The sequence below is a fragment of the Alosa alosa genome, chromosome 11 (assembly GCF_017589495.1).
Source record: "Alosa alosa isolate M-15738 ecotype Scorff River chromosome 11, AALO_Geno_1.1, whole genome shotgun sequence".
Classification (NCBI taxonomy): domain Eukaryota; kingdom Metazoa; phylum Chordata; class Actinopteri; order Clupeiformes; family Clupeidae; genus Alosa; species Alosa alosa.
The window spans coordinates 21712444-21736305 of record NC_063199.1 but is presented as its reverse complement, the minus strand read 5'-3'; the positions used below and the strand labels follow the sequence as shown (position 1 = coordinate 21736305).

Below are 23862 nucleotides of genomic sequence, written 5' to 3'. Positions count from 1 at the left end.
TGTGTGTGTGTGTGTGTGTGTGTTTCCACTGGTCCTCTGAACACAATGAAACAAACAAGGAACAGATCATTTGAAATAGACGTGCCTGAAAACGTATTATTATCACAAGAACAATGATCATAATAACGAATGTCAAAATGTCTGAAATAATCAGGAAAAACAAACCAGAAAGCAGGCTGAATGATCCAGAGTGTGTAAATTAACAAACAAAAAATACGCCGAATCAAATGCAACATTCTGTCTTTCATGAACAATTACTGTTTAAAAAAAAAAAAAAAAAAGAATATTTAGGCGGGTTTACCAGGATACGCCGTTGCATTTGGATTGAATGTTTAACTATGGATATGATGCCACCTAGTGGCCAATGACAACAATCACTTTCGCAGACACAAACTGGATGCTGTAATGTATCAGTAAAGTTTTGACCTGAATGTTTCACATTTTTCTTTTTGCTACAATCATCTGTATACGTACAGCTCTTCCCGTCGCACAGATACATATATTTGCTCACGATAACTTGCTCAAAAGTAAAGGAATGCTGCATCATGATGTTAGAAACCAATCATCTGTAAATATGTTTTCTATGCACCCCCATACACTTTTAAATCATCTAATATTTTAAGTATATATATCCATAATTATGAAATGCAGACCCACCATAGAGCTAATGCAGACATACATATATATATATATATATATATATATATATATATATAATCTACGATTGGGCTTCCATGGTGTGTCAACAGTTGCATTTAAGTTACGCATTATAGACAAATCTTAGAAAATATGAAAATGGAGGGTGTATGTGTGTGTGTGTGTGTGTGTGTAGATAAACATAATTGACCACATTAATGTTAATTTCCTTCGCTGGGTGCCGTGATCAGGCCACTGGTTTGGTTAAATGGGTAGCGGTGGTGTAGTTGAGGAGTGTGCTCACTGTGGTGTTAAGTCCTGCCGCTCCAGTAGAGCTAAGGGGCCACGCTAGCACCAATCCTGGCGGTCCAGTAGAGCTAAGGGCCCACGCTAGCATCAGTCCTGGCGCTGCAGTAGAGCTAAGGGCCCAAGCTAGCATCAGTCCTGGCGCTGCAGTAGAGCTAAGGGCCCACGCTAGCATCAGTCCTGGCGCTGCAGTAGAGCTAAGGGCCCATGCTAGCACCAGTTCTGGCGCTCCAGTAGAGCTAAGGGCCCACGCTAGCACCAGTCCTGGCGCTCCAGTAAAGCTTGGTGCAAGTACGGGAGACTGTCCCTCTGTGACACACACAGGGTGTGGTCAGGCCTTTACTCTGAACACTTTACAGCCTCAAAGCCTCTTAAATAACAGGTCTCCACAGGACCTTCTGATCAAATGATTCAGATTTCACATAGAAATCTACAATTGAAAAAAAAACTCTCAACAGAAGTAAGATACTGACTTCCAATCAGACCAATCAGAGATCGCAGCAATTTCATTGCCTTGATCAAGTCAAGTTGGGTGCGAAGTCCAATTTCACAAGATTCCGTTACCTAATCTGACAAAGCGCATACACATAGACACACACAACACACAATAGAAGAGACAGACAACAAGCAACTTGAACTCTAGAACTGCATCTTTCAATTCAAGAAAGTTTAAATCGACAGATGCGCAGAGACAGAGAGAGAGAAAGAGAGAAAGAAAGAAAGAAAGAAAGAGAGAGAGAGCTACTGTGAGACAAACGCATAGAGCCACATACAGAAGAATAGCCCACAAAAGAAATGGTGATGACCAAAGCTATCCAAGCTCCACCATCACCACCACCAGACTACTGGGCTTCCTAAAACCTGATCCCCATTAAGCAGCTCCGCATCTGACTGCAAATAAAACTCAACAGCCACCAGCTTCCAACCTGCCAGGCACCGTGTAGATACCCCAGGCAGCCATCGGGTAGATACCCCTGGGAGGAGCACGGAACCTGCCCCGCTGAGGAGCCCACCTGGAAGTTTAAATACACACCTGGCCTCAATACACACACCATCATGGTCACAACCATGAGAGTCAAAGTGACCACGCCAAACACCAAAGGCAGTGCATTAAAATGAACAAAGCTCCTAAACACTCGGAAAGGAAAGCTGATGCCAAAATAGTCATTAAATGCAGCATTAGCTTCAGGTCAAAAAAATGTAAACAACAATCCCTCTTGATACTGAAATTGAGTTAATTTAGTAGACTATCGGTCCAGTCACTGTCTAACGAGTTCAGCTGGACTCTAGGTTCAGAGTGTCTAACGAGTTCTACTGGGCTCTGGGTTCAGTCTCCGCTTCATGTTTAGACCCAGAGAAGTGACCTTGTTCGAGAAGTGACCACGTTTAGACCCAGAGAAGTGAGCAGGAGTCGAAATACACTCTACATCTTTCTGTTTGACCAGCAGACAACAGACTGGACAGAAATGAGAGCTGCAATACTGCGCTCCCTCTACATCTGCTATATAGCTTCACTTCAGGGACCGGTCACTCTTGAACCTCTCGGGTGCAGTTCTGGTCACTCCTGACCCCTCGGGTGCAGTTCTGGACTGACCCCTGACCTCTGGGTGACCTCCTGGCCCTGCGAGGAAGGGCGAGGTCGGGCTTTAGGGTCTGCGCTGCAGGTCGCTACCCGTTTTCCTCCTGCTAGGACTGCTCCTCCACTGATGCGGAATTCTCTCTCCAGCCAATCAGAGCTGCGCTGATACGGGCCAGCTGGGTGCGGTCCAGTCCAGTCTGGTCCAGGTCCCTTAAACGACGGGGGAGGTAAGGCTCTCCCTGGGGTGCTGATGAGAGCAGCGCTGATACAGACCAGCCTTTGTCCAGTCCAGGTCCCTTTAATGACAAGTTCTCCCTTGGGTGTTAATGCCCAGACTGTGTTGAGTTCTAGCAGATGGGCCAACTAAACAGTGACAGTGAGCGGAGCTACAAAACACTGAGGCGCTGGCGAGCACGAGCAGCCTCACAGCATGAGCGAACAGCAGGACAGCATCAACACGAGCACGGAGCGACCGCACATCTCAAATGCTCAGCAGACGAGAGGAAGCTCGGGCAACAGGATGGGCCCTGAACTTTTCTCTACATAAATCTCAGTGTGATTGTTGTTAGCACGATTTGCAAAAAAAAAAAAAAAAAAAAAAAAGAGGAAAACACATACCTTAAGAGCTGCCTCACAGGCAGGCAAATAAACCGGCCACACACATGCACGCACACATTGACACACACACACACGCATTCTCTCACACACACACCAGGTCAGGCGTTTCACTCTGTAAACATCACACTAAAAAGATGAAGCAGGTGTTTGTGTCCCCTTTTCTCCGCAACAGAGAAGCTGGCACTCTCCAGATAAACTCTCCGAGGTGAACAAACTCTTCCATAAACAAACCAAGAACAAAAATGGAAAAAAGATTGTTCTTCGGAATACTAAATCATTCATTTTCTCTTTTCAGTACAGCATGGCGCAGTAAGGTTGCGCACATGAAAGAGGATGAGAAAGAAATATACTCTGTACTGCATTCATTCACTCACACATTCATCCATCTATCCATCATCTATCTGCCACTAAGCAAGCAGCTCTACACTCTAGACGGTCAGGCAGTTAAGGCTCAACTCTGGCTCTATGCCCCCCGACCCCACAGACAGAGGTCAGAGGTGAGAGTTCAGGTGTGGTCAGCCGGGCGCCATGGCTACGGTGAGTGCAGCGGGATGACGAACTTGCAGCCGAACGGGGAGTGGTACTTGATGCCCACCTCCTGGAACACCTGTTTGGGCACCCCGATGTCGCACAGGTAGACGCGTCCAACGCTCTCAGACAGCGGCAGCGGCAGCCCGAGAGACAGTGACCACTTGGCCTCGACCGCCGCCTCCTGCCCACTCACTGGCGGGTCGATGCTCAACACCGGCGCCCGGTTCTGGTTGGCCCAGTCGGCCGCAGCACGATACCAGGGCTGGTCTCGCAGGAAGCCGTTCTCGTGGCTGTCCAGGCAGTTGATCACCAGGTCCACTGGGCTGGCAGGCAGATCTGCAACACAGGAAGAGTGAACAGTTAGTCGGGACAAGCACTCTCAAGCACAGCACCGGCACAGACTCTGGTTAAGTAAGGGATAAGGGATGTCACGGCGTCTGGGTATTAGAAAATATACTGCATATTCAAGGTGCTAATGCGGCCGCGCATAGTCCAGCTTTAATGAGTACTATGATGTACAGTGCTGTATGGGAGTTGTAGTCCAGCTTTAGTGAGTACTATGATGTACAGTGCTGTATAGGAGTTGTAGCTCGTTACCACTAAAAGTAGTGGAATTACAGTAACACGTTACTTTGTAACGCATTACTCCCAACACTGACTATGATGTACAGTGCTGTATGGGAGTTGTAGTCCAGCTTTAGTGAGTGAAGTACAGCCCAGTACAGTGAATAATGCAGTACGGGAGTTGTAACCTGGGGCCCAATTATTAGAGTCTAAGTACTTTCCTTAGGGACAAACACAATGAAAATCCATTCAGTAAACTAGATGGTCTGCTAAAACCGGCAATGCATTCATCAGGGCTGTGCACAATTCGAATTGCTATTCTGCTTCCTGTTAGCTACCTCAATTGAAATGCAAGTGAAAATCAAGAATTGAATTTGGAATTTAAGAGCCAGTTTCAATTCAATTCTGGAATTTTGCACAAAGCTGGCATTCATAAGGGTGCAGCTCGCTATCATAAGTAAACTGTCTTTTTGCCACTGACAATGTTCAACATGTCATGAAGTCAACTAAGATAGTCAGGATTCATTTGGAAACATGTCTGCCTGTTTGCCCCAGTAAAGGTGAAGAAACTCGCTTAGATAGCTCAATATTGAACAGATTTTTAAAGACAAAACTTAAAGACATCTAACAACAGTAATCAGCCTAGTAGGCTGAAAAATGCAGTAATTACCATTTAACACTGGACATAGTTAATGTGATCAATCTAAAGCCCAGTGCACTAGGGGAGTAGTAGTAGTACCTTTGATACTGGACACCTGCTTCCCTCCCGTCTTGGAGAAAAGCGAGAGCTCGCTGGTGATGGCCTCCAGCATCTTGACGAAGTTGGGCAGGAAGAGGATGACCTCCACCTCATGATTGGCCAGGTGGCGGCCGCAGCTGACACCCTGAGCACCCTGCACGTGGGGCCCGCATAGCAGCACCACCGTTGGACGCTGGTGCACGTTCTTAGGGGTCAGCCTGGGAGAGCAGAGAGTAGGACACAGTGTCAGTTTAGCCAAGTAGGTCACAAGAAAAGCACAACAGGCACAACTACCCCAGACGCTAACCCAGTGAGTAGCCAGACGCTAACCCAGTGAGTAGCCGGACGCTAACCCAGTGAGTAGCCGGACGCTAACCCAGTGAGTAGCTAGGCAGCTTATCCAGTGAGTAGCCGGTTACTCCATTAACATCACACTCTGCACTTCATGCCGAGTTCCCATGACACTGTGCGTCTCACCTGTTTGGTCCTCCCAGCAGTGTGAGGGTCATCTGGCTGGCGCAGACCCCTGTCATCTCGAGCCGGCGCTCCAGGGAAAGGCCGTGCCTCTCCGCCACGCTCAGCAGGCGCTTGTGCAGCTCGTACGTGATGCTGGGCACCACGAGCCCAGAGTCTGAAGGGCAGCACACACACAGCACAGACACCAGGGGGCGTTAGAGCACCGCTCAACCTCAACTTCACACAGGACTAGGAGCTGCTCCACTGGCATAGATAAGGCCTAACATCAAAGATTGTTAAGGCGGAGCAAGATACTTCGTTGTCTATGGGCGTGAAATGGGGATCGAATCCTGTCTGCATAAAGAGGCGTGTCGATGACGTATTGATGAGCGTACGTTGCAACCGGCCAACAGCAGCGGCATAAATAACCGGCGCACACCTGATATAAAGTAAATTTTCTCCAGACTGGAATGCTCAGAAATGCTAAAAATGTACCTGAAATGTTCAGAAGGGTTTGAGGATCATGAAAATGTGCCCAAAATTCACATTCTTAACTTATAGAACCAAGACCTTAGCATATGTGGTAAAATTCTGAGCTATGCCTATAGACTTCAATGGAGCAGTCGCTGCCTCTGCTCTGCGTAAAGGGGGATTTTGACCCCCCCTTGTGCGATCCGGGTTCCCGGAAGTGGCTCCTGATGAAATATCTTGCTCCGCCTTAACAATCTTTGCTAACACCACCAGAGTCACACACTCAAGACAGACAGCAAGGAAGTGAGAGAGTGAGTGATGAAAATAAATAAAACCACATGGACTATGAGCCATAGTTGTTACCAAGAAATTACACTCTGCAAGTGAAGCAACTTAGAGACACCAGGCAACGTTTTTTTTGTGTTAATTAATCATCTTTGTAAGTCGGTATATGGTTAAATGACTCATTACAGGGCAAATGAAGACTCTCTCGCCCGCCCTACTGCCTGTAGGAAGAATATCCCACTTGCAAGTTCAGTCTCACAAAGTCTCAGACATCGCGAGAAGCAGGATCAGTTTACATCCTGCATCCCCAGCACAGAGGCAGGCTAACGAAACCCGGCTAGCGATTGTTGCAAACGTGTGTATAATGGCAGAGCCGGTGAAGAAGCACCGAAAACCCTCGACAGAAGATGCAAAAAAAAAAAGGAAAAGAGCTTCAGACCGAGCAAGGGCTCGCTGCGTATCATTTACGCATACAGGCGCTTAGGGGAGCCAGAGAAAATGTACTCAGGCTTGCCTGGTGTCCCTTTTAACATCATGTAATTTAGCAGGTACTCTTCCTTAAAGCCTAGGTACAGTAGCCTAGAAATCTAGACGCACCCTAACCGCAGCAAATTGAAATTGCTGCCCGGGCTAGTCTAGCAACTCTTTGTTGACTTGCGAGCTGGAAAAATTAAGCTTCAATAAGGCCAATCACATCATGTATAGAGTCGGTAGGCGGGTTTAACATAATGATTGATGGCAGAGTTGCAACGGCTCAGAGTGAATTCCCTGCTACTTGAAAACAAAGAAGATGGATGTTGCTGTTGGCGAACAGCGTGACACGAGTTAAGCTTTTTTTCAATTGGCAAAAGTTTGAACTAGCCAACTAGCTCCGCTGGTGGGAAAACGCATGGGACTCATGAGTTGTAGCGCTATCCTATTGCGTGCAGAGGGAATTTGAAAGACAACCGATTATCCCGCCCCTCGGACTGAGCACTGCAAACGGTGAGTCCGCAGACCCTACATTTTAATGTGGGTCTGGCTCGTTAGGCTATAGGTACAGTGCATTTCATGAGAATGTGTGCTCGCTGAGAACCAAGCCTTTTCCCCTGGAGCTGTTTCCACTGTGTCCTAGCTGCATGTGAGCATTTGTGACCAAATCAGTTTGATTACCGGTACTTTGTTTTAATTTAAATGTTGTAACTGGACCCGATCGCGGCGCAATGCAGCATTCTTCTATTTTCAACCAGAAATATGATACAATAAAACAATATTTAACCCATTCAGTGTGAACAGCGCATTCAATGCTAGGCGACAGTCAGACGCTCAAATGCAAATAGGACAAGCTGGTCCATGGCAAGTTCGGCTAAGGAACGAAGGAACGCACTGATAAATACGCAGGGAGTTCAGCTGAAGGAGCACACTGAAAAATATGCAGGGAGTTTGGGCTCACCTGTGCAAGTTCAGCTGAAGGAACGCACTGAAAAATATGCAGGGAGTTCGGCCTCACCTGTACAGTACTCTTTGGCACCAGGCTGGGGCACTGCTATCTGCCGGTAAGTGACGGGTTTAGCTTCCAGAATGTTCTCGTCATGCCGGTACCGCACTGGTGCCTGTTTCTCCGGCGTGCCTCGCGATCGTGACGTATCGATCTGGGAGAAGACCGCTGCCTTGTCGAACAGCGCCAGGTTGCCCTCAAAGTCAAAGTCCTCGTCTAAGCCGTCGTCCATCCCGTCCCCAAAACACTCGTCGTCTTTGTTCTTCATCTGGCCACCGCCGTTCTTCAGCCCGTTCTTCTTTGGTGTGGCCTGGTTCCCTCCCCGGCTGCTGGACGACCCTGAGGGAGGAGAGGACAGAGAGCCCAGGTGTTTAACAGGTGAGTCAGGGGCTACAGCTTTAGGCTCAGATTATTAGATATACAGCAGCTATTAACCTTAAAAGGTGTGGGTTTTTAAACATAACATAAGATTCATGGTTCTAAAATTCTATAGAACGCTCATTTTCAAACATTCCAATCACACCGGTGTGACGGTACACCTTTAAGGGTTAATACTCTTATAAGTATAAGTATATATACTTTTTTGATCCTGTGAGGGAAATTTGGTCTCTGCATTTAACCCAATCGGTGAATTAGTGAAACACACTCAGCACACAGTGAGGTGAAGCACACACTAATCCCGGCGCAGTGAGCTGCCTGCTTCAACGGTGGCGCTCGGGAAGCAGTGAGGGGTTACAGTAGGTGCCTTGCTCAGGGGCACTTCAGCCGTGGCCCACTGGTCGGGGATCGAACCGGCAACCCTCCGGTTGCAAGTCCAGAGTGCTAACCAGTGGGCCACGGCTGCCCAGTCTTACTGAGTGAACACATACATCAAGTAGGAATTTAATGTCATATACTATAGCAAACATACTTCTATATGGTTCTACAGTTAAATGATTGAGAGTGGACACATTATTTCAAGCAAAGTTCAGATAAGTTAAGAGCATATTACCACACCACATCACTTCATGAGATGTTCCCAAACACAACACCACACTGGGCTCAGTCATCTGGAGACAGTCACTAAGAGTATGGTGCATAGGGATGCTTTGGCACAGTAGCCCACTGAAGTGGTTATGGATAGTCTGTGATAATCTGCGTCCCAACCATGACTTCAATGGTGTGCATGCCTTGCTCTAACTGCTCATCTCCAGGAACAGGAGCCGTCCTGATCTGCACAATTTGTATTAACGTGAACTCTGTGTTAACGTGATTTCTGTGCTGACAGGAGCTCTGTGTTGTTAACGTGTGATCTGTGTTAATGAGGACTGTGCCAAACTTACAGGAGTTGTGTCTGCGGCGGAAGCCTTTGGTCTGGCCGGCCATGTCCATGTGTCTCTCGCCGTAGCTCTTGGAGCAGGGTTGCTGGGGGGACCCGTGCCCCTCCCCCGCCCTCTGCTCCACACGGCCGGGCACCACCAAAGGGGTGCTACCAACCAGGGCGCCTCCGGCCCTACCTCCGCCACCACTGCGCCCACCAAGCCCAGCAAACCCGCCAGAGCCGGCCAAGGTGATGCCATTTCCACTGCTGCCGGGGTGGATATTCAGGATCTTAAGGTCCTTGATATCCATGGCACTGCAAACAAATAGTTGTTGTTGTCTTACAGTACAGCACTTTTGTGTTGATCAATGAGCACTGTTCTAAATGAATGAATGAATGAATGAATGAATGAATGAATGACATCTCTCATCATGGAATCGTGGATATTATTGCAATAACGACAGCATACTGAGCTGTAACACTGAGAGGATAAAGAGCAGTGACAGTAATGCATTTCCATGTCTCACCTGAACGTGACCTCCGGAACAGGACACTTAACTCCATTGTGAAAAGGCTGCCGGAGAGAGATGGTTTGGCTGGACTGGTCGACCGAGGACACTTCTCCCTGGTACACTCCGAGTGTTGGACCACAGTTAATAGATACAAGACTGCCCAACCAGTCTGCTGCCATTGTCCCAGTGCTTCTAGTAAAAGAAAGTGTAACCTTAATTATTTCTATATTGAAAGCAAATTTGCACAACTACACATGCGTATAATGATAGAAAATGTAACGTTTGTCTAGTTACAAGCGCTGAGCCTAACGTTACCACTCAGGATAACAAGGGAGAACAACAGCTTAATTTACATGAATGACGTTACGACAGTAACTGCGACCATACCGAACTTACCCTAATAATCTACAAGCAAACAACGTTGACCAGGATATTTCTAGTAACTGCAAATGTAAAATCCATACACAACTTTTCTCTTTTCATTCCCGCGACATTTCATGCTACGGCCACTAGAGCTAACGTAGACTAACGTTAGCTGTTTTAGCAAACGCGAGAGCTGTAGCGTTAGCTTAACTGGTCACTAGTGCACATGCTGGAGTCAGTCAGAGGCTGTACAAGAAATAACAGCTAAATATACCAAGCGACACCTACAAAGCCATGAGTAATATATTTCATACTCTCCAAAGAACAAATTAAAATAGCCGCACACAAAGCCCGTAAGCGTATTTCCTTATCAGCTAGCTAGTGTTGTTCATTTAACTTCTAGCTAAGTTGGCTAGCAGAGCAATCACCAATGTTTAAATGCCGCCCTCATCTCATTTGCAGCTTTATCTCATTTACGTACCTCTGTAACTTTAGATTGAGACCGTCTTGTTCATATGAATTTATGATAACTGTCTTTTGAAAATGACAAATTATTGACTGAAAATGGGTTTTTGTGGTATTTTTCCTGCCCTTCTGAAGTTAGCGTAGTGCAGTCAGGAAATGGCTTCTCTATCTCTTACATCATTTCCGACGTGACAACGTTGTGATGTTTTGGAGCAAGAGACGAGGGCCAGACAAAACAAGAGCAAAGTGATGATAAGGAGATTAGGAAATGGAGGAGTTCTGTTATTAAGTGTCAGTGCAGTGTTAGGTCCACAGTCTGAATACATTTTGCGATTGCAAAATTCATTTACTTTTCTAATTTAGATAGCCTTTTGTCAAATGGCTAAATCCATGTATTTTTCCACTGAGCATGTTGATACATGACTGTCAACATATTAGCCCTATTACATTAGTATTCCCAGGCTCTTATTTAGACCTAGGCCTACTGCTTAGTGAGCTCAGTTAACACAAGTTATCAGTAAATCATTGTATTTGTGTAGCAGAGATGTTGCTGGGTTACAAGAGATAGCCTACCTGTATCTCATAACAAAGACAAAGTAAACAAAAGTGTTTCATTGTGTGTTTTGATATAAATCAGTGTGTAGGCTAGGCTACTGTACATAGAAGGACACTACCATGGTGTCTGTTAGCCAGGAGTGGCACTGCAAAACACTCAAAATGATCTCAGAGTAACATGACCAGGGACAATTTCCTGAAAATTGGGAAGATTTCCAGTTCAATGGTCAATATCATTAAAATATAAAACATATATATGTTTTAAAACACGGCAACAGAACTGGTTTGGTCAAGTATTTTGAATGGAATGGAATTTAATTGAATGGGGAAAAAAAGGGACATCTGGTCACTGGTAGATGTGTGTGTGCTATAGGCCTTAACCATGGCCTGGTCACCCTCGGAAGTAGACGTGTGTGCTATCGCCTTAACCATGGCCTGGTCACCCTCAGAGGTAGACGTGTGTGCTATAGCCGTAACCCTGGCCTGTCTCCCCAAGCCAGCCTCTCCTGCAGCTAGGACAAGCATGCAGAATTCCACACTTTCCAGACGGTGGAAATATGGATGTGGATCGCGATAATCTGAACGCTCTAATCTGAACGCTCTAATGTTAGTGTCCCTTCCATTACATAAATGTTCCAGTAAGACACTGTATGAAAACAATAACAATGATTGCTGTTCTTAATGCCATGGTTTCACCAAATAACAACACTGTTTTTTTCTCTCACAGCACTGTACTGCATTAGGCTTTAAACTGTCTTCCATGCAGATTCCTTAACACTGACACGGCATGCTGTGATGGGATGTTTTGGTCATGGAGGTATGGTGTTCACATGTGGAATTCTGGTCACTCTCAGCCACCGTCCATCTGTTAGACCACTAGGCTGCTGAAGTTCTTAGCACATGATTCTCTGAAGGGGCTGGACTTTGCACGTCCACCAAAGCCTGTACAAAGCAGTCACTATGGATACCAGGCCAAGCAGCGTTGCTCTCTTAGCTGCCTTCATTTGAGTGAGGAGCAGCCGAGAGAACACATACACACGAGAGAGATAGAGAGAAGAAAAGAGAGAGAGAGAGAGAACAGAACATTGCCACTACAGAAGGAGACTGACAGAAAGAGAGACGGAGAGGGACACGACACAAGAGACAAGTGGACGAGGTAAGAGGCAGTGAGGCAGTAAAGCAGCAGTGTGTTTCTATTGTCGTCTCATGATGTTGTAGACAATGATTTATTATGGTCACTGGTAGAATTATAATTGTTATATACCAAGGATAATATGACATTTGATTGATATTGTAACATTCCTAAGAACCAGAACCATACAGGATTTGTTTTCTACACGTACAATACCTAGTTGCTTTAATACAGATATCTGGTGTTTGTGACATCTATGACAAAAACAATCAAGCAGGATTGTCCGCTAAGTGGACATGGAGATTTGTTCCCCAGCAGTTTGCTATGGTGTAAAAAGTCTTGGCACAGTGTGAAATACGGCCTCTCTTGGACACAGTGGAAAACAAACAGAGAATTTCCAGCAGCTCATGCTTTCAGTGGCGTTGTCAAGTTGATCATGTTGACATTTTCTATTATGTTGATTTGATGATGTGATTGCGTTTCCAAGTTGAAGATGATTATGAATGTACACTTGTGAATTGAGTCTATGGCCATTGCTGTGTTCAGCTTACATGAGATCCCTCTGTTTTCTCCCAGGCATCCGTGATGGACATGTCTGAGCGTTGGAGGGGCGTTGCAGGGCTTCTCTCCCCATCAGACAGCACCGATGACTGGGGGTGGGACACCAGCTGGGCCCCTAAGCTCCTCCGGGAGTCCCTCAGGGCCAGCAGTCCCCTCTCGCTGGCCGACCTGGATGGGTGGGGGACGAGGTCGCACCTCAAACCTCAGGTGACACTGACACAGATTCTCTGACTTCTAAACTTATCGCTCTACTAGTTTTTTTTTGTATCTTCCTTAATAACGTCATCAATAATCTGTTGTAGAACTCGGCGTGGAGTTTTGCTGGAGACTTTCCAGGTTTGGGCCATCGGACCAAAATCAGTACCAGGTCAGTCTACTACACTAACAACATGGCGACTACACGCGTGATTCTACACGGCTGGGGATTGTGGCAGCAGTGTATGTGGTGAGATGTAGATTCCTTTAATCACCGTTACCCCTCTTTAAACAGTTCACCAGGTGGCCATGGCAGGCTGCAGTACAAAGACCCGTCCGGGATGCGGCGTTGGCAGTCCGCATCTCGCCTGGCCCCTGATGGTGCCCCACGGTCATCCACGCCCACCGTGGGCTCAGAACTGCGGACGGCACTGGAGCAGAGTGGGCGACGGCGGTCGGAGTTGCTTGACCGTCTACGGGAGGCCCAGCGGCGCCTGGATACCCAGACGGACCTCCTGAAGGCCAGAGACTCCGAGCTGCAGCAAAACCTGAACACCACACAGCGTCTGGAGCTCAAACAGAAGGTGGGCAAGGCCAGGGGACCATCTCTCTATTCACTCTCTCATCCATCTCATCTCTCTTTTCACTCTTTCATCCATCTCATCTCTCTATTCACTCTCTCATCTCTCTATTCACTCTCTCATCCATCTCATCTCTCTGTATTCACTCTGTCATCCACAGGGGCGCCTTAATAACACCTGAGGGCCCTGGGCTATATGTTTTTAAGGCCCCCAAACCGCAAATACTAATTATGATACCCGGCCCGCGATCTGACCCGCCTATTTACATAACGTGCGCTTTTGGTTGATATAGCCAAACATGCAGTGTAGCCTATCATTATTGAGCCTATGTAAAACATTTACATAAACAGGAACAGAAAGCCCTTAATCACGTCAGCCTACCCATGACATCACTTATCAAAAAGGTTAGCCTACTGCACGAAAACAACAGCGTTAGATGGGTTACACATATGGACGTTTCGAGCTTTTCGAAAGTGCATGTGTTTGTCGTGTTGGGGGGTTCCCCAGGAGGTTTTTTGAAATTCTGTCTACTTAACACACCATTCTAACACAGATTGGGAGGGACAGAAATACTTTTAGCCTACAGAACAAGCAGCTGGCTCATGTGATGTGAACATTGGTACCTTATGCATTATCACTACACTTCCCAACATGGAGACATATCTCACGTTACCAATCAGAAAACATAACATAGGATATTATTTGTGCGAATATGGGTTAGCACAGACCTAGCTTTTGGTGAACGAAGATGCAGATCGCTAATTCATTTCTTTGCGCAACAGCCCATTTTCTGCGTTCACTCCAGTGAGACAAGTGAAATAGGCCTACATGTTTTTAATGCCGTTTCATTGCCAGTCTATTTGCTACGATATTTACCTGCTATGCCTTCTGTTTTCATGGACAGTTACAGGAATCCACGTCATTCGTTTATCGTTGCTTCAATCCAACCCACGTTATCTCCAGAGTTTGTAAATTTGTCAGTCAGTTTCAGCCTCTCCTGTAGCTCCTCTACTTTGGGATTTATTAAGTTTTGTTACATTTTGTTACACTTTAGAAGAGAAGACAAAGGGGGCCTCTGCATCGATGTCATTGTAGAGCAGTGCAATCTGCTCAATTATGTAGGCTAGCTCCAGAGTAGGCTAATGACTGACGCCGCAAATACGGACACGGCCGTTTATTATTATTGATTATCATTATTATTATTAGGAGGCCCCTCATTGGTCGAGGCCCCTGGGCTACAGCCCAGGTAAGCCCCTGCATTAAGGCGCCAGTGGTCATCCATCTCATCTCTCTGTATTCACTCTCTCATCCATCCATCTTTCCACAAAGAAAAACCTTCAATTCTTCTCTGAAATAATTTGAAAATGACATCCTATTCTTTCAAGGAGATCTAGTCTGGAACACCATAGTTCATAACCGTTTCCCTCAGACAAGAAAAACGTCAAAAAATGCAGTATGAAAAATGAGGAAATGTATTTACAGCAAGGGTACACCCATATACATTGTTTCCTGATTGTTGATGTTGTTTACTGTCAGTTTGTACATTTTAGGCGAAGTAGGAAGTAATGTTAAGAATCTCTGATCAATGTAATTGATAAGGCTGTACCAATGATTTCAAAGTTAGTGTCTGTCACGATGCAAGTGTTGAAAACGAATCCCAATCATGAGTCACCAGACTCTATTCACTTTGTGAATGAGTTTGGATTTTTTCAGGCTGCCAATTTTTTCAGGCTGCCACTTTAAGGAAGAAATGAAGATTTATTTCAATAAACTGTAAGGGTACCAACAAATCCAGACAGGACTGTGCACCTTAGTAATTTTTTGCAACATGTTTTGTCAGGTTTATCATGTGAGCCTGCAGTGAGCGATCAGAGTGACTGTGTGTGAGTGACCAGATTAGGTCTGAAATCAGCGGTGATCCATGTTGCCATTCAACAGCTCTCTTCAATTGAGACTTTAAGAGGAGAAGAGTGGTTCTATTCTAGATGCACCTGTTGGAGCAAAAGGGTTCTATTCTAGATGCACCTGTTGGAGCCAAATTGTGATTTAACTGTGTGATTGCCCCCCCCCCCAGCAGCAGCTGGCCGGGGCGCTGAGCACCCTTGAGCAGAAGAAGGATGAGGCCGAGCTGAGTCGATTTGAGGAGAGCCATCACCGTGGAGAACTGCAGGACAAGTGAGTGTGAGAGGACTGCACACACAAAAGGCATTGCGGGGGTGGAGTGTGTGTGTGTGTGTGTGTGTGTGTGGTGGGGGTGTACTTTTACAACTAGAGTACTTTTCTGCTATTTTTGTTTATGTTAGAAACAGAGCTAACTGAAATAGCCCCAAGCCACCTCCGAGCCCTCTGCACTCAAATACACACACACACACACACACACACACTGACACACACACACACTGACAAATTTGCTGGACACTCTAAATGCGCCTGGAAGAGTTGGTGTGGGAGAGTATCTATCTATCTTCTATTAATTAATTTCAGCTAACCCACCCGCACCCACAGTGTCTAACGGCATGTGTGTGCTTCAGTGATCTGTTGTTGTTGCAGCGCTGTGCCCATGCTTCTGTCCCACAGGGTTCTGCAGCTGGAGTTGGATATGCTGAAGTTGAAGTCTGCCCTGGGAAGGGAGGGTTACACTGAGCACACACCTCTCACACCCCACATCCCACTGAGCAGGACGCTGCCTGTCACCCAGCAGGATTTTCACAAGGAGGTGCGTTAGCATCAGTGTTTACAGTAATGTGCCTCTCATACTATTGGTGCCCACATGTGCCTCTCATACTATCAGTGCCCACATGTGCCTCTCATACTATCAGTGCCCACATGTGCCTCTCATACTAACAGTGCCCACATGTGCCTCTCATACTATCAGTTCCCACATGTGCCTCTCATACTAACAGTGCCCACATGTGCCTCTCATACTGTCAGTGCCCACATGTGCCTCTCATACTATCAGTGCCCACATGTCACTCTCATTTGGATGCCATATGTACTCTCACTAGTGGCCCCACATATAACCAAGGTGTGCCAGCACCTTTGATCTAACTGGTTCCTGTGTGCCAGCACCTTTGATCTAACTGGTTACTGTGTGCCAGCACCTTTGATCTAACTGGTTCCTGTGTGCCAGCACCTTTAATCTAATTGGTTCCTGTGTGCCAGCACCTTTGATATAACTGGTTCCTGTGTACCAGCATCTTTGATATAACTTGTTCCTGTGTGCCAGCACCTTTGATATAACTAGTTTCTGTGTGCCAGCACCTTTGATCTCCTATACTCACATTTGTAAACTCTAGGGCCCATGGAACCACCATCATTACTTGACATGACATGTTTGCAAATGTTACAGTATGTTGTTATTAAACTTATGTTATAATACGTTTTAATCATCCATCTGATTTTATACAAAATACCAACTCTATGTATTAAGATAATCTTGCATTGCAACCTGGTCTGTTTCTTTTTAACTGAATGAAAACATCAGTCTAGTAAACCTCTATGTAAGTGCTAACATGTTGATTGCTGGCTACTGTGTGTGTGTGTGTGTGTGTGTGTGTGTGTGTGTGACTGCTGTGTGTCGGTGCTTGAGACAGGGGGACCGTCAGGTGGAGAGGGAGCTGAGCCGCCTGAGGGAGGCACTGAAGGAGGCCGAGCAGAGAGCGGAGCATCAGGAGCACGAGCACGAGCAGACGCTGCAGAAGCTACACACAGCTAAAGAGGTCAGAAACTACACACAGCTAAAGAGGTCAGAAGCTAAACTACACACAGCTAAAGAGGTCAGAACCTAAACTACACAGCTAAAGAGGTCAAAAACTACACACAGCTAAAGAGGTCAGAAACTACACACAGCTAAAGAGGTCAGAAGCTAAACTACACACAGCTAAAGAGGTCAGAACCTAAACTACACAGCTAAAGAGGTCAGAAACTACACACAGCTAAAGAGGTCAGAACCTAAACTACACAGCTAAAGAGGTCAGAAACTACACACAGCTAAAGAGGTCAGAACCTAAACTACACAGCTAAAGAGGTCAGAAACTACACACAGCTAAAGAGGTCAGAACCTAAACTACACAGCTAAAGAGGTCAGAAACTACACACAGCTAAAGAGTTCAGACCCTAAACTACACACAGCTAAAGAGGTCAGACGCTAAATTACACACAGCTAAAGAGCTCAGATGCTAAACTACACATAGAGGTCAGACGCTAAACTACACACAGCTATAGAGGTCAGACGCTAAACTACACACAGCTGAAGAGGTCAGATACTAAACTCCGCTAAAGAGGTCAGAAGCTACACTCAACTAAAGCGGTCAGACAGTGAACTACACACAGCTGAAGAGGTCAGATACTAAACTCAGCTAAAGAGGTCAGAAGCTACACTCAACTAAAGCGGTCAGACAGTGAACTACACACAGCTAAAGAGCTCAGATGCTAAACTACACACAGCTAAAGAGGTCAGATGCTCCAGAAGCTGCAGATAGTATAGTTTAGTATACTGCAGCATTGTACTGTATTGTATTTAGTATTGTATTGTACTGTCTCTTGGGTCTGGTGTGGTTCTGCAGGCCCAGCTGAGTGCCCTAAGGCAGGCTGAGGAGCTGAACCAGACCCTGGGTCGGTCCCGCAGGGCCCAGTCGGAACTGGAGGAGGACCTAAGTGACGCCCGCAGCCGATTGGGCCAGCTGGAGCTGGTGAGGACGCCACAGTCACCACGGCAACACAACGCTACTGCTACATGCATGAGTGGCATCAATATCATCTGCATTATACCGCTAATATCGCTTAGTCAACAACTGAACTTAATGACATTATGGTCACTTAGTTGTCTAGTAGTATCCTGTGGAGGAGAGGTAACAATATAAGGTGGGGTATAGCGTCATTACTCCATGAGTTTTGTCACAAGCCGTCACCTGTTGCAAGCTGTCCTCCACAGACACACATTTGCTCCATTTTGCATCCTCATTATGGCTCCTCATCCTCATCTATTATCCTGGATTTGATTCTGATGATGCGCATCCCCAGGAGCGAGGCCTGATGTCCACTAAAGTCCAGCGGCAGGAGGACAACATGGAGGACCTGAGGGCTCGACTCACTACCGCCCTCTCCGACAAAGACCGTCTGGTGCAGGTAACTACCTCTCCCACAAAGACTGTCTGGTGCAGGGAACTACCGCCCTCTCCGACAAAGACCGTCTGTGTCTGGTCCAGGTAATTACTCCCCCTCTGACAAAGACTGCCTGGTCCAGGTAACTACCCCCACCCCCCTCTGACAAAGGCCGCCTAGTGCAAGTAACTCTCTGTCATCTGCAAAATCTGTGTTTAAATGCAGACTGCAGTATGCCATTGAACATGCCTGATTCTGATGAATGAATTGCATCAGTGCTTGTGACAGAAGAATGAGTCATGCTTCACACATGCACAGGATCCTTACATATAATCCAAGGATATCTTCAGGCCCACTGTATGTTGTATGCATGCTGTGTATAAGCTGTGGAACTATCTATAGGAGCTGGTTTATAGGCGACGCAGTCTGATGCTCCTCGTGGTGATCCTACCCCTCAGGAGAAGGCGGAGCTACACCAGCGGGCGCAGGGCCTACAGCTGCAGCTGGAGCGGGCAGAGAGGGGGCGCGAGGGCTTCACAGACCAGGTGTGTGAGCTCCACACGGAGCTCGCCCAGGCCAAGACGAACGCCAGCCAACACCAGCGCCAACGCGTGCTCATGGAGGATGAAGTCCACACAGCCAGACAGGTCTCAGCCAATTAAACCACTACAGCCAGACAGGTCTCAGCCAGTCAAACCACTACAACCAGACAGGTCTCAGCCAATCAAACCACTACAACCAGACAGGTCTCAGCCAATCACATCACTGCAGCCAGACAGGTCTCAGCCAATCACACGACTGCCTTCAGAGAACACTGCTGTTGTTAGCCAATCACAGGCAGGCATTAGTATCAGTAAAACTGATGTGTGGCCATGCTCTAAAGTATCACACAAGCAAATCTAAGTGAGGTGAATTCATAGCATTGTGCGTATGGAATGAGTATTAATATGAACTCTTTCCAAGTCTGTTCCTCCCTGATACCCACTTATCGGAACTCCCCCTATTACCGTCGGTCCCGTATTTCCGCCGTCTTGCGTGTATGTGTCACTTAATATCCAATTCTATACAAACCAAGACGACGGATTCCTAAAGAAACGCAAACACCCACACCATAGGTGTATCTAAATTAGCTATGTACCAAAAATGAAATTTTACCGTGACTCGAAGAGCTGTAAATAGTGTTGTAAGGCTGCGTGTACACATCCGCTTGAAGCTCCAGTGGAATTTTAATTTCATGACGAGAATTCTCAGTCTAACCATTCATGTGGCGTTGAAACGGCGTAAATAGGCGACCCATCAATGTTATTTTGAAGTGCTAAAAATCATCGTTGTTTTAGAATTTCCGAACAAAAGTGGTGATAATTGGGGGTTATATGATACACAGTTCAACTGTTTCTACAGCTGAGTGAGAAGTTGACCTCTGACCTTGAGACGGCGAGACAGAGATTGGAGGTCACCTTGAGCCAGCTGCATCACCTGGAGGCGGAGAAGGTCATCCACACCAATCAGATCGCGGCTCTGGAGGCTGAGCGCACACAGCTGATTGGAGAGAAGGAGGAGCTTATGAGCTCTGTCCACTGTCAGGGTCAGGAGGTCACGGTAGAGGAACACCTGGAGGTCATGAAGGAGCTGAGGGACAGGCTCCTAACTCTCAGGTGAGAGGGGTCAGAGGTCAGAAACACACTCCCCAGTGGGTCATGTCTGACTACGAGGGCTCTGGAATACACTCCGAAATGTATCATGTTTTACTCTTTTTGTCTCCATGGAAGACCTTTTTAGCATTGCAAAGCAGCCTTTTTGGCTGAGAAACAGTAGGTGAAAGTAGTCTTCTCTGATTGGTCACATTGTTTTCCCCTGCAGTGAATCCCAGGATGCCTTGCAGCAGAAGAAGGAGGAGCTTGAGGCCTGTTGCCAAGGTCTGGTGGAACAGGCCTCAGTGAGAGAGGCGGAGCTACAGAGGCAGATGGAGGAGAGGCAGTGGCTGGAGGCGGGGTTATCTAAGGAGAAGGAGGAGCTAAAGAGGCAGGAGGCAGTGTTTTCTGTGGAGAGGGAGGAGCTGAAGAGGCAGGCCACCCACTGGAATGGGAGGTGGGAGGAGGTGGCCATGAAGCTCCGCCTCACGCAGGCAAAGCTGGAGGAGTCGCAGAGGGAGCACGAGCAGGAGGCCTGCAAAGTGAGCTCCTCCTCTCAGCTGTCATGTGACCAGTCAGCCACCCAATCACACAGATGCAATACTTCACTGCAGCTTTCTAATGAATACCAGAACCAAAGAAATTTAGGGTTATGCATACAAACCCTAATACAGACAAATGGTCAGGCTTCCTAGTTTTACATAGTGGCGACTGGATGTCCATATTTAAGAACTTCTCCCTGAATGTCTGGTGCATGATGATTGCTGATGAGATGTGCCCCACACTCAGGATGAGTGACCTCTGTGACCTCTGCTGTGTTTTCTGTATGTTTCAGCTGAGGGAGGAGGCCACTGGAATGTCACAGTCTGTCAGGACCCTTCAGACCGAGCTGCAGAGAAGCAAGTGAGTGGGAGGACGAGGAATAAAAGAAAGAGTGGATGAATGGATGGATGAATGGATGGATGAATGGATGGGTAAAGGAATAAAGGAATGAATGGATGAGTAAAGGAATGGATGGACAATTAAAGGAATGGATGGATGAGTAAAGGAATGGATGGATGAATGGATGGGTAAAGGAATGGATAAATGAATAAATGAGTTATTCCTGTTACTTACCTAACTGTCCATTTTCCCTGTAAGAGATGATGTTAGCCATCTCCTCAAGCAGAAAGCTCAAGTTGAAGATGCCATGGAGAAACTCAAGGTCAGACATGAAGCTTTTCATATTATAACAGTCAGTAATAATCCTCATGTCCTGCATCTCCCATTTGAGGTGGGTAGGGTGGGTAAGTGGGTAGGTGGGTAAGTGTGTAGGTGGGTAAGTGGGTAGGTGGGTAGGGTGGGTAAGTGGGTAAGTGTGTAGGTGGGTAAGTGGGTAGGGTGGGTAAGTGGGTAAGTGTGTAGGTGGGTAGGGTGGATAGGTGGGTAGGGTGGGTAAGTGGATAAGTGGGTAGGTGGGTAAGTGGGTAGGTGGGTAAGTGGGTAAGTGTGTAGGTGGGTAAGTGGGTAGGTGGGTAAGTGGGTATCGGAACGTCACATATTACCAACCGTCACGTATGTCCAACCTCTTACGTGTATGTGTCACTTAATATTAATTTCTATACAAACCAAGACGGCGGATTCCTAAAGAAACGCAAGCACCCACACCATAAGTTGATCTAAATTAGCTATGTACCAAAAATGACATTTTATCGTGACTCGAAGAGCTGTAAACAGTGTTGTAAGGCTGCGTGTACAAATCCGCTTGGAGCTCCAGTGGAATTTTGAATTGCTGACGAGAATTCTCGGGCTAACCGCTGATGTGCCGTGAGAAAGGTTGGGAATAAGCACCCACCAGCCCAGTACTAAACTCCGAGCGTGGTAAACAGAATCAGATATTTCAGGCAGTAAAAGCCCCGGTAAGAACCAAACTAGATTTTGTTCAAATCTACACACCTTTGGCTACTGAAAAATGTAAGGTTAATTTAGCAAATGTTATTTTGAAGTATTAAAAAACATTGTCAACATTTGGTAATTAGCATGTTTACAATAGGTGTGTAAGGTGGGTAAGTGGGTAGGTGTGTAAGGTGGGCAAGTGGGTAAGTGAGTAGGTGTGTAAGGTGGGTAAGTGGGTAGGTGTATAAGGTGGGTAGGTGGGTATGTGTGCAAAGTGGGTAAGTGGGTAGGTGGGTAAGTGGGTAGGTGTGTAAGGTGGGTAGGTGGGTAGGTGGAACTGAATGTCTATCTGTGCTGACCAGAGCCATGCTGACCAGAGCCATGCTGACGCCCAGCTGAGGGCCGAGGTGGAGACGCTCAAACAGCAGCTGAAGAACGAGAGACTCAGGAGTCAGAGGGAGCGGCAGGAGCATACAGACAGTCAGGTGTGTGGCCATACAGGTGTGCTGTGTGTGTATGTTGTCTCAGGTGTGTGTTGCATATTGTTAAGTGTGTTTTGTCTTAGGTATGCATTGTATGTTATGTTTGTGTGTGTGTGTGTGTGTGTGTGTGTGTGTGTGTGTGTGTGTGTGTGTGTGTTGTGTGGGCAGGTGTCTCTGGAGCAGGTGGATCGTGAGCTGGCGCAGGTGAGGGTGGAGCTTGAGCAGGTGTGGGACATGCTCCGCGTCCGAGACTCAGCACTAGAGGAGCAGCAGCAGGAGCTGCAGTCGGCCAGGAGCCAGGTGAGGGGGACAGGTGGGGGGACAGGTGAGAGGACAGGTGGGGGGGTACTTGAGGGGACGGGTGGGGGCAATTAAGGAGAGGACAGGTCAGGTGTGTTAAATGTTTCAAATGTAAAGCACTTTGAGCTGCATTCTGTGTATGAAAGGTGCTATACAAATAAAGCTTATTATTATTATTATTATTATTATTATGCAAGTTAGAGGAACACTCTAATGATGATGAAGATGCTGAAGACAGGAAAGTCATCAGACTGTTCCATATGTGCTGATTACAGAGCATTTTCTCATCTCATCTCTCTCTCTCTCTCTCTCTCTCTCTCTCTCTCTCTCTCTCTATCAGGCGTCTCAGCACAGCTGTGAGTTGGAGAGACTGAGACAGCAGTTGGCAGACAGGGAGCAGGAACTTAAAGACAGGTACACTGGTCTGTCCTTACTGTCCTCTCCCCGTTCTTTCCTCAGATAGGAGCATGAACTGTAGATAACTTTCTGCTGGACAGGAGGCGGTATTTTAGGAGAAGCGCATGGACGCATTGGACTTAACTTTAATAGCATTAGTTGTTATCTTTGTGGTCTGGGAAACAGATTATATGCCTCCCAGATTATTTAATGGGAACTACTCCCCCCACACACACACACACATACACACCCGCACACTGTAGCCACTCCGCCAGTCACAATCCCCTGTGTTAGATGTTCATTCAAGTTCGTGACATGGCAAGTTTCCCAGACAGATTAATTCTGCCCTGGACAGAAAAGTGATTTCATTCAAAATGTTTAAATCCCTGTTGGAGACACAACCCCAAAATCCCATCACTCCTGCCCTCTCCTGCCCCGTGGTAGAGCGGATGGCATCACTACTGCCCTGTGGTGAGGTGGGTGGCACCACCATTGCCATCTCCTGCCCCGTGGTGAGGTGGGTGGCACCACTATTGCCCTCTCCTGCCCCGTGGTGAGGTGGGTGGCACCACTATTGCCCTCTCCTGCCCCGTGGTGAGGTGGGTGGCACCACTACTGCCCCGTGGTGGAGTGGATGGCATCACTACTGCCCTCTCCTGCCCTGTGGTGAGGTGGGTGGCACCACTACTGCCCTGTGGCATCATCTGTGTTTGAATTTCGTGTAATGGTGTGAGTCTGTGTGCCTCCTG

General features: G+C 47.0%; 2 protein-coding genes across 4 annotated transcripts in view; one reads left to right on the top strand and one right to left on the bottom strand.

Moving 5' to 3' along the window:
* Positions 1 to 1810: 1810 nt before the first annotated feature.
* On the bottom strand, positions 1811 to 10487 carry edc3 (enhancer of mRNA decapping 3 homolog (S. cerevisiae)). Of its 2 annotated transcripts, none has more exons than XM_048256607.1 (7): positions 10319 to 10487; positions 9490 to 9666; positions 8985 to 9277; positions 7675 to 8001; positions 5451 to 5604; positions 4974 to 5191; positions 1811 to 4006 (listed from the first exon to the last, which is right to left on the bottom strand). In XM_048256607.1, the coding sequence occupies exons 2-7, from the start codon at positions 9651 to 9653 to the stop codon at positions 3672 to 3674; spliced, it is 1491 nt and encodes a 496-aa protein (XP_048112564.1). In that variant the 5' UTR covers positions 9654 to 9666; positions 10319 to 10487; the 3' UTR covers positions 1811 to 3671. The 2 variants fall into 2 exon arrangements, with proteins under 2 accessions (XP_048112564.1, XP_048112565.1); XM_048256608.1 differs by having other exon boundaries at positions 9490 to 9663.
* Positions 10488 to 11882: 1395 nt separating this feature from the next.
* The window catches only part of LOC125303073 (golgin subfamily A member 6-like protein 1), a 19985-nt gene continuing 8005 nt past the window's right edge, over positions 11883 to 23862 (top strand). For both annotated transcript variants that reach the window (XM_048256574.1, XM_048256575.1), the window contains exons 1-17: positions 11883 to 12013; positions 12566 to 12757; positions 12853 to 12917; positions 13041 to 13329; positions 15404 to 15501; positions 15904 to 16042; positions 16920 to 17045; positions 17892 to 18017; positions 18349 to 18453; positions 18888 to 19076; positions 19831 to 20084; positions 20290 to 20602; positions 20896 to 20963; positions 21201 to 21264; positions 22298 to 22420; positions 22586 to 22717; positions 23058 to 23131. In XM_048256574.1, the coding sequence (XP_048112531.1) occupies positions 12575 to 12757; positions 12853 to 12917; positions 13041 to 13329; positions 15404 to 15501; positions 15904 to 16042; positions 16920 to 17045; positions 17892 to 18017; positions 18349 to 18453; positions 18888 to 19076; positions 19831 to 20084; positions 20290 to 20602; positions 20896 to 20963; positions 21201 to 21264; positions 22298 to 22420; positions 22586 to 22717; positions 23058 to 23131 (2348 nt within the window). In that variant the 5' untranslated portion in view covers positions 11883 to 12013; positions 12566 to 12574. The remainder of the gene's footprint in view (positions 12014 to 12565; positions 12758 to 12852; positions 12918 to 13040; positions 13330 to 15403; positions 15502 to 15903; positions 16043 to 16919; positions 17046 to 17891; positions 18018 to 18348; positions 18454 to 18887; positions 19077 to 19830; positions 20085 to 20289; positions 20603 to 20895; positions 20964 to 21200; positions 21265 to 22297; positions 22421 to 22585; positions 22718 to 23057; positions 23132 to 23862) is intronic.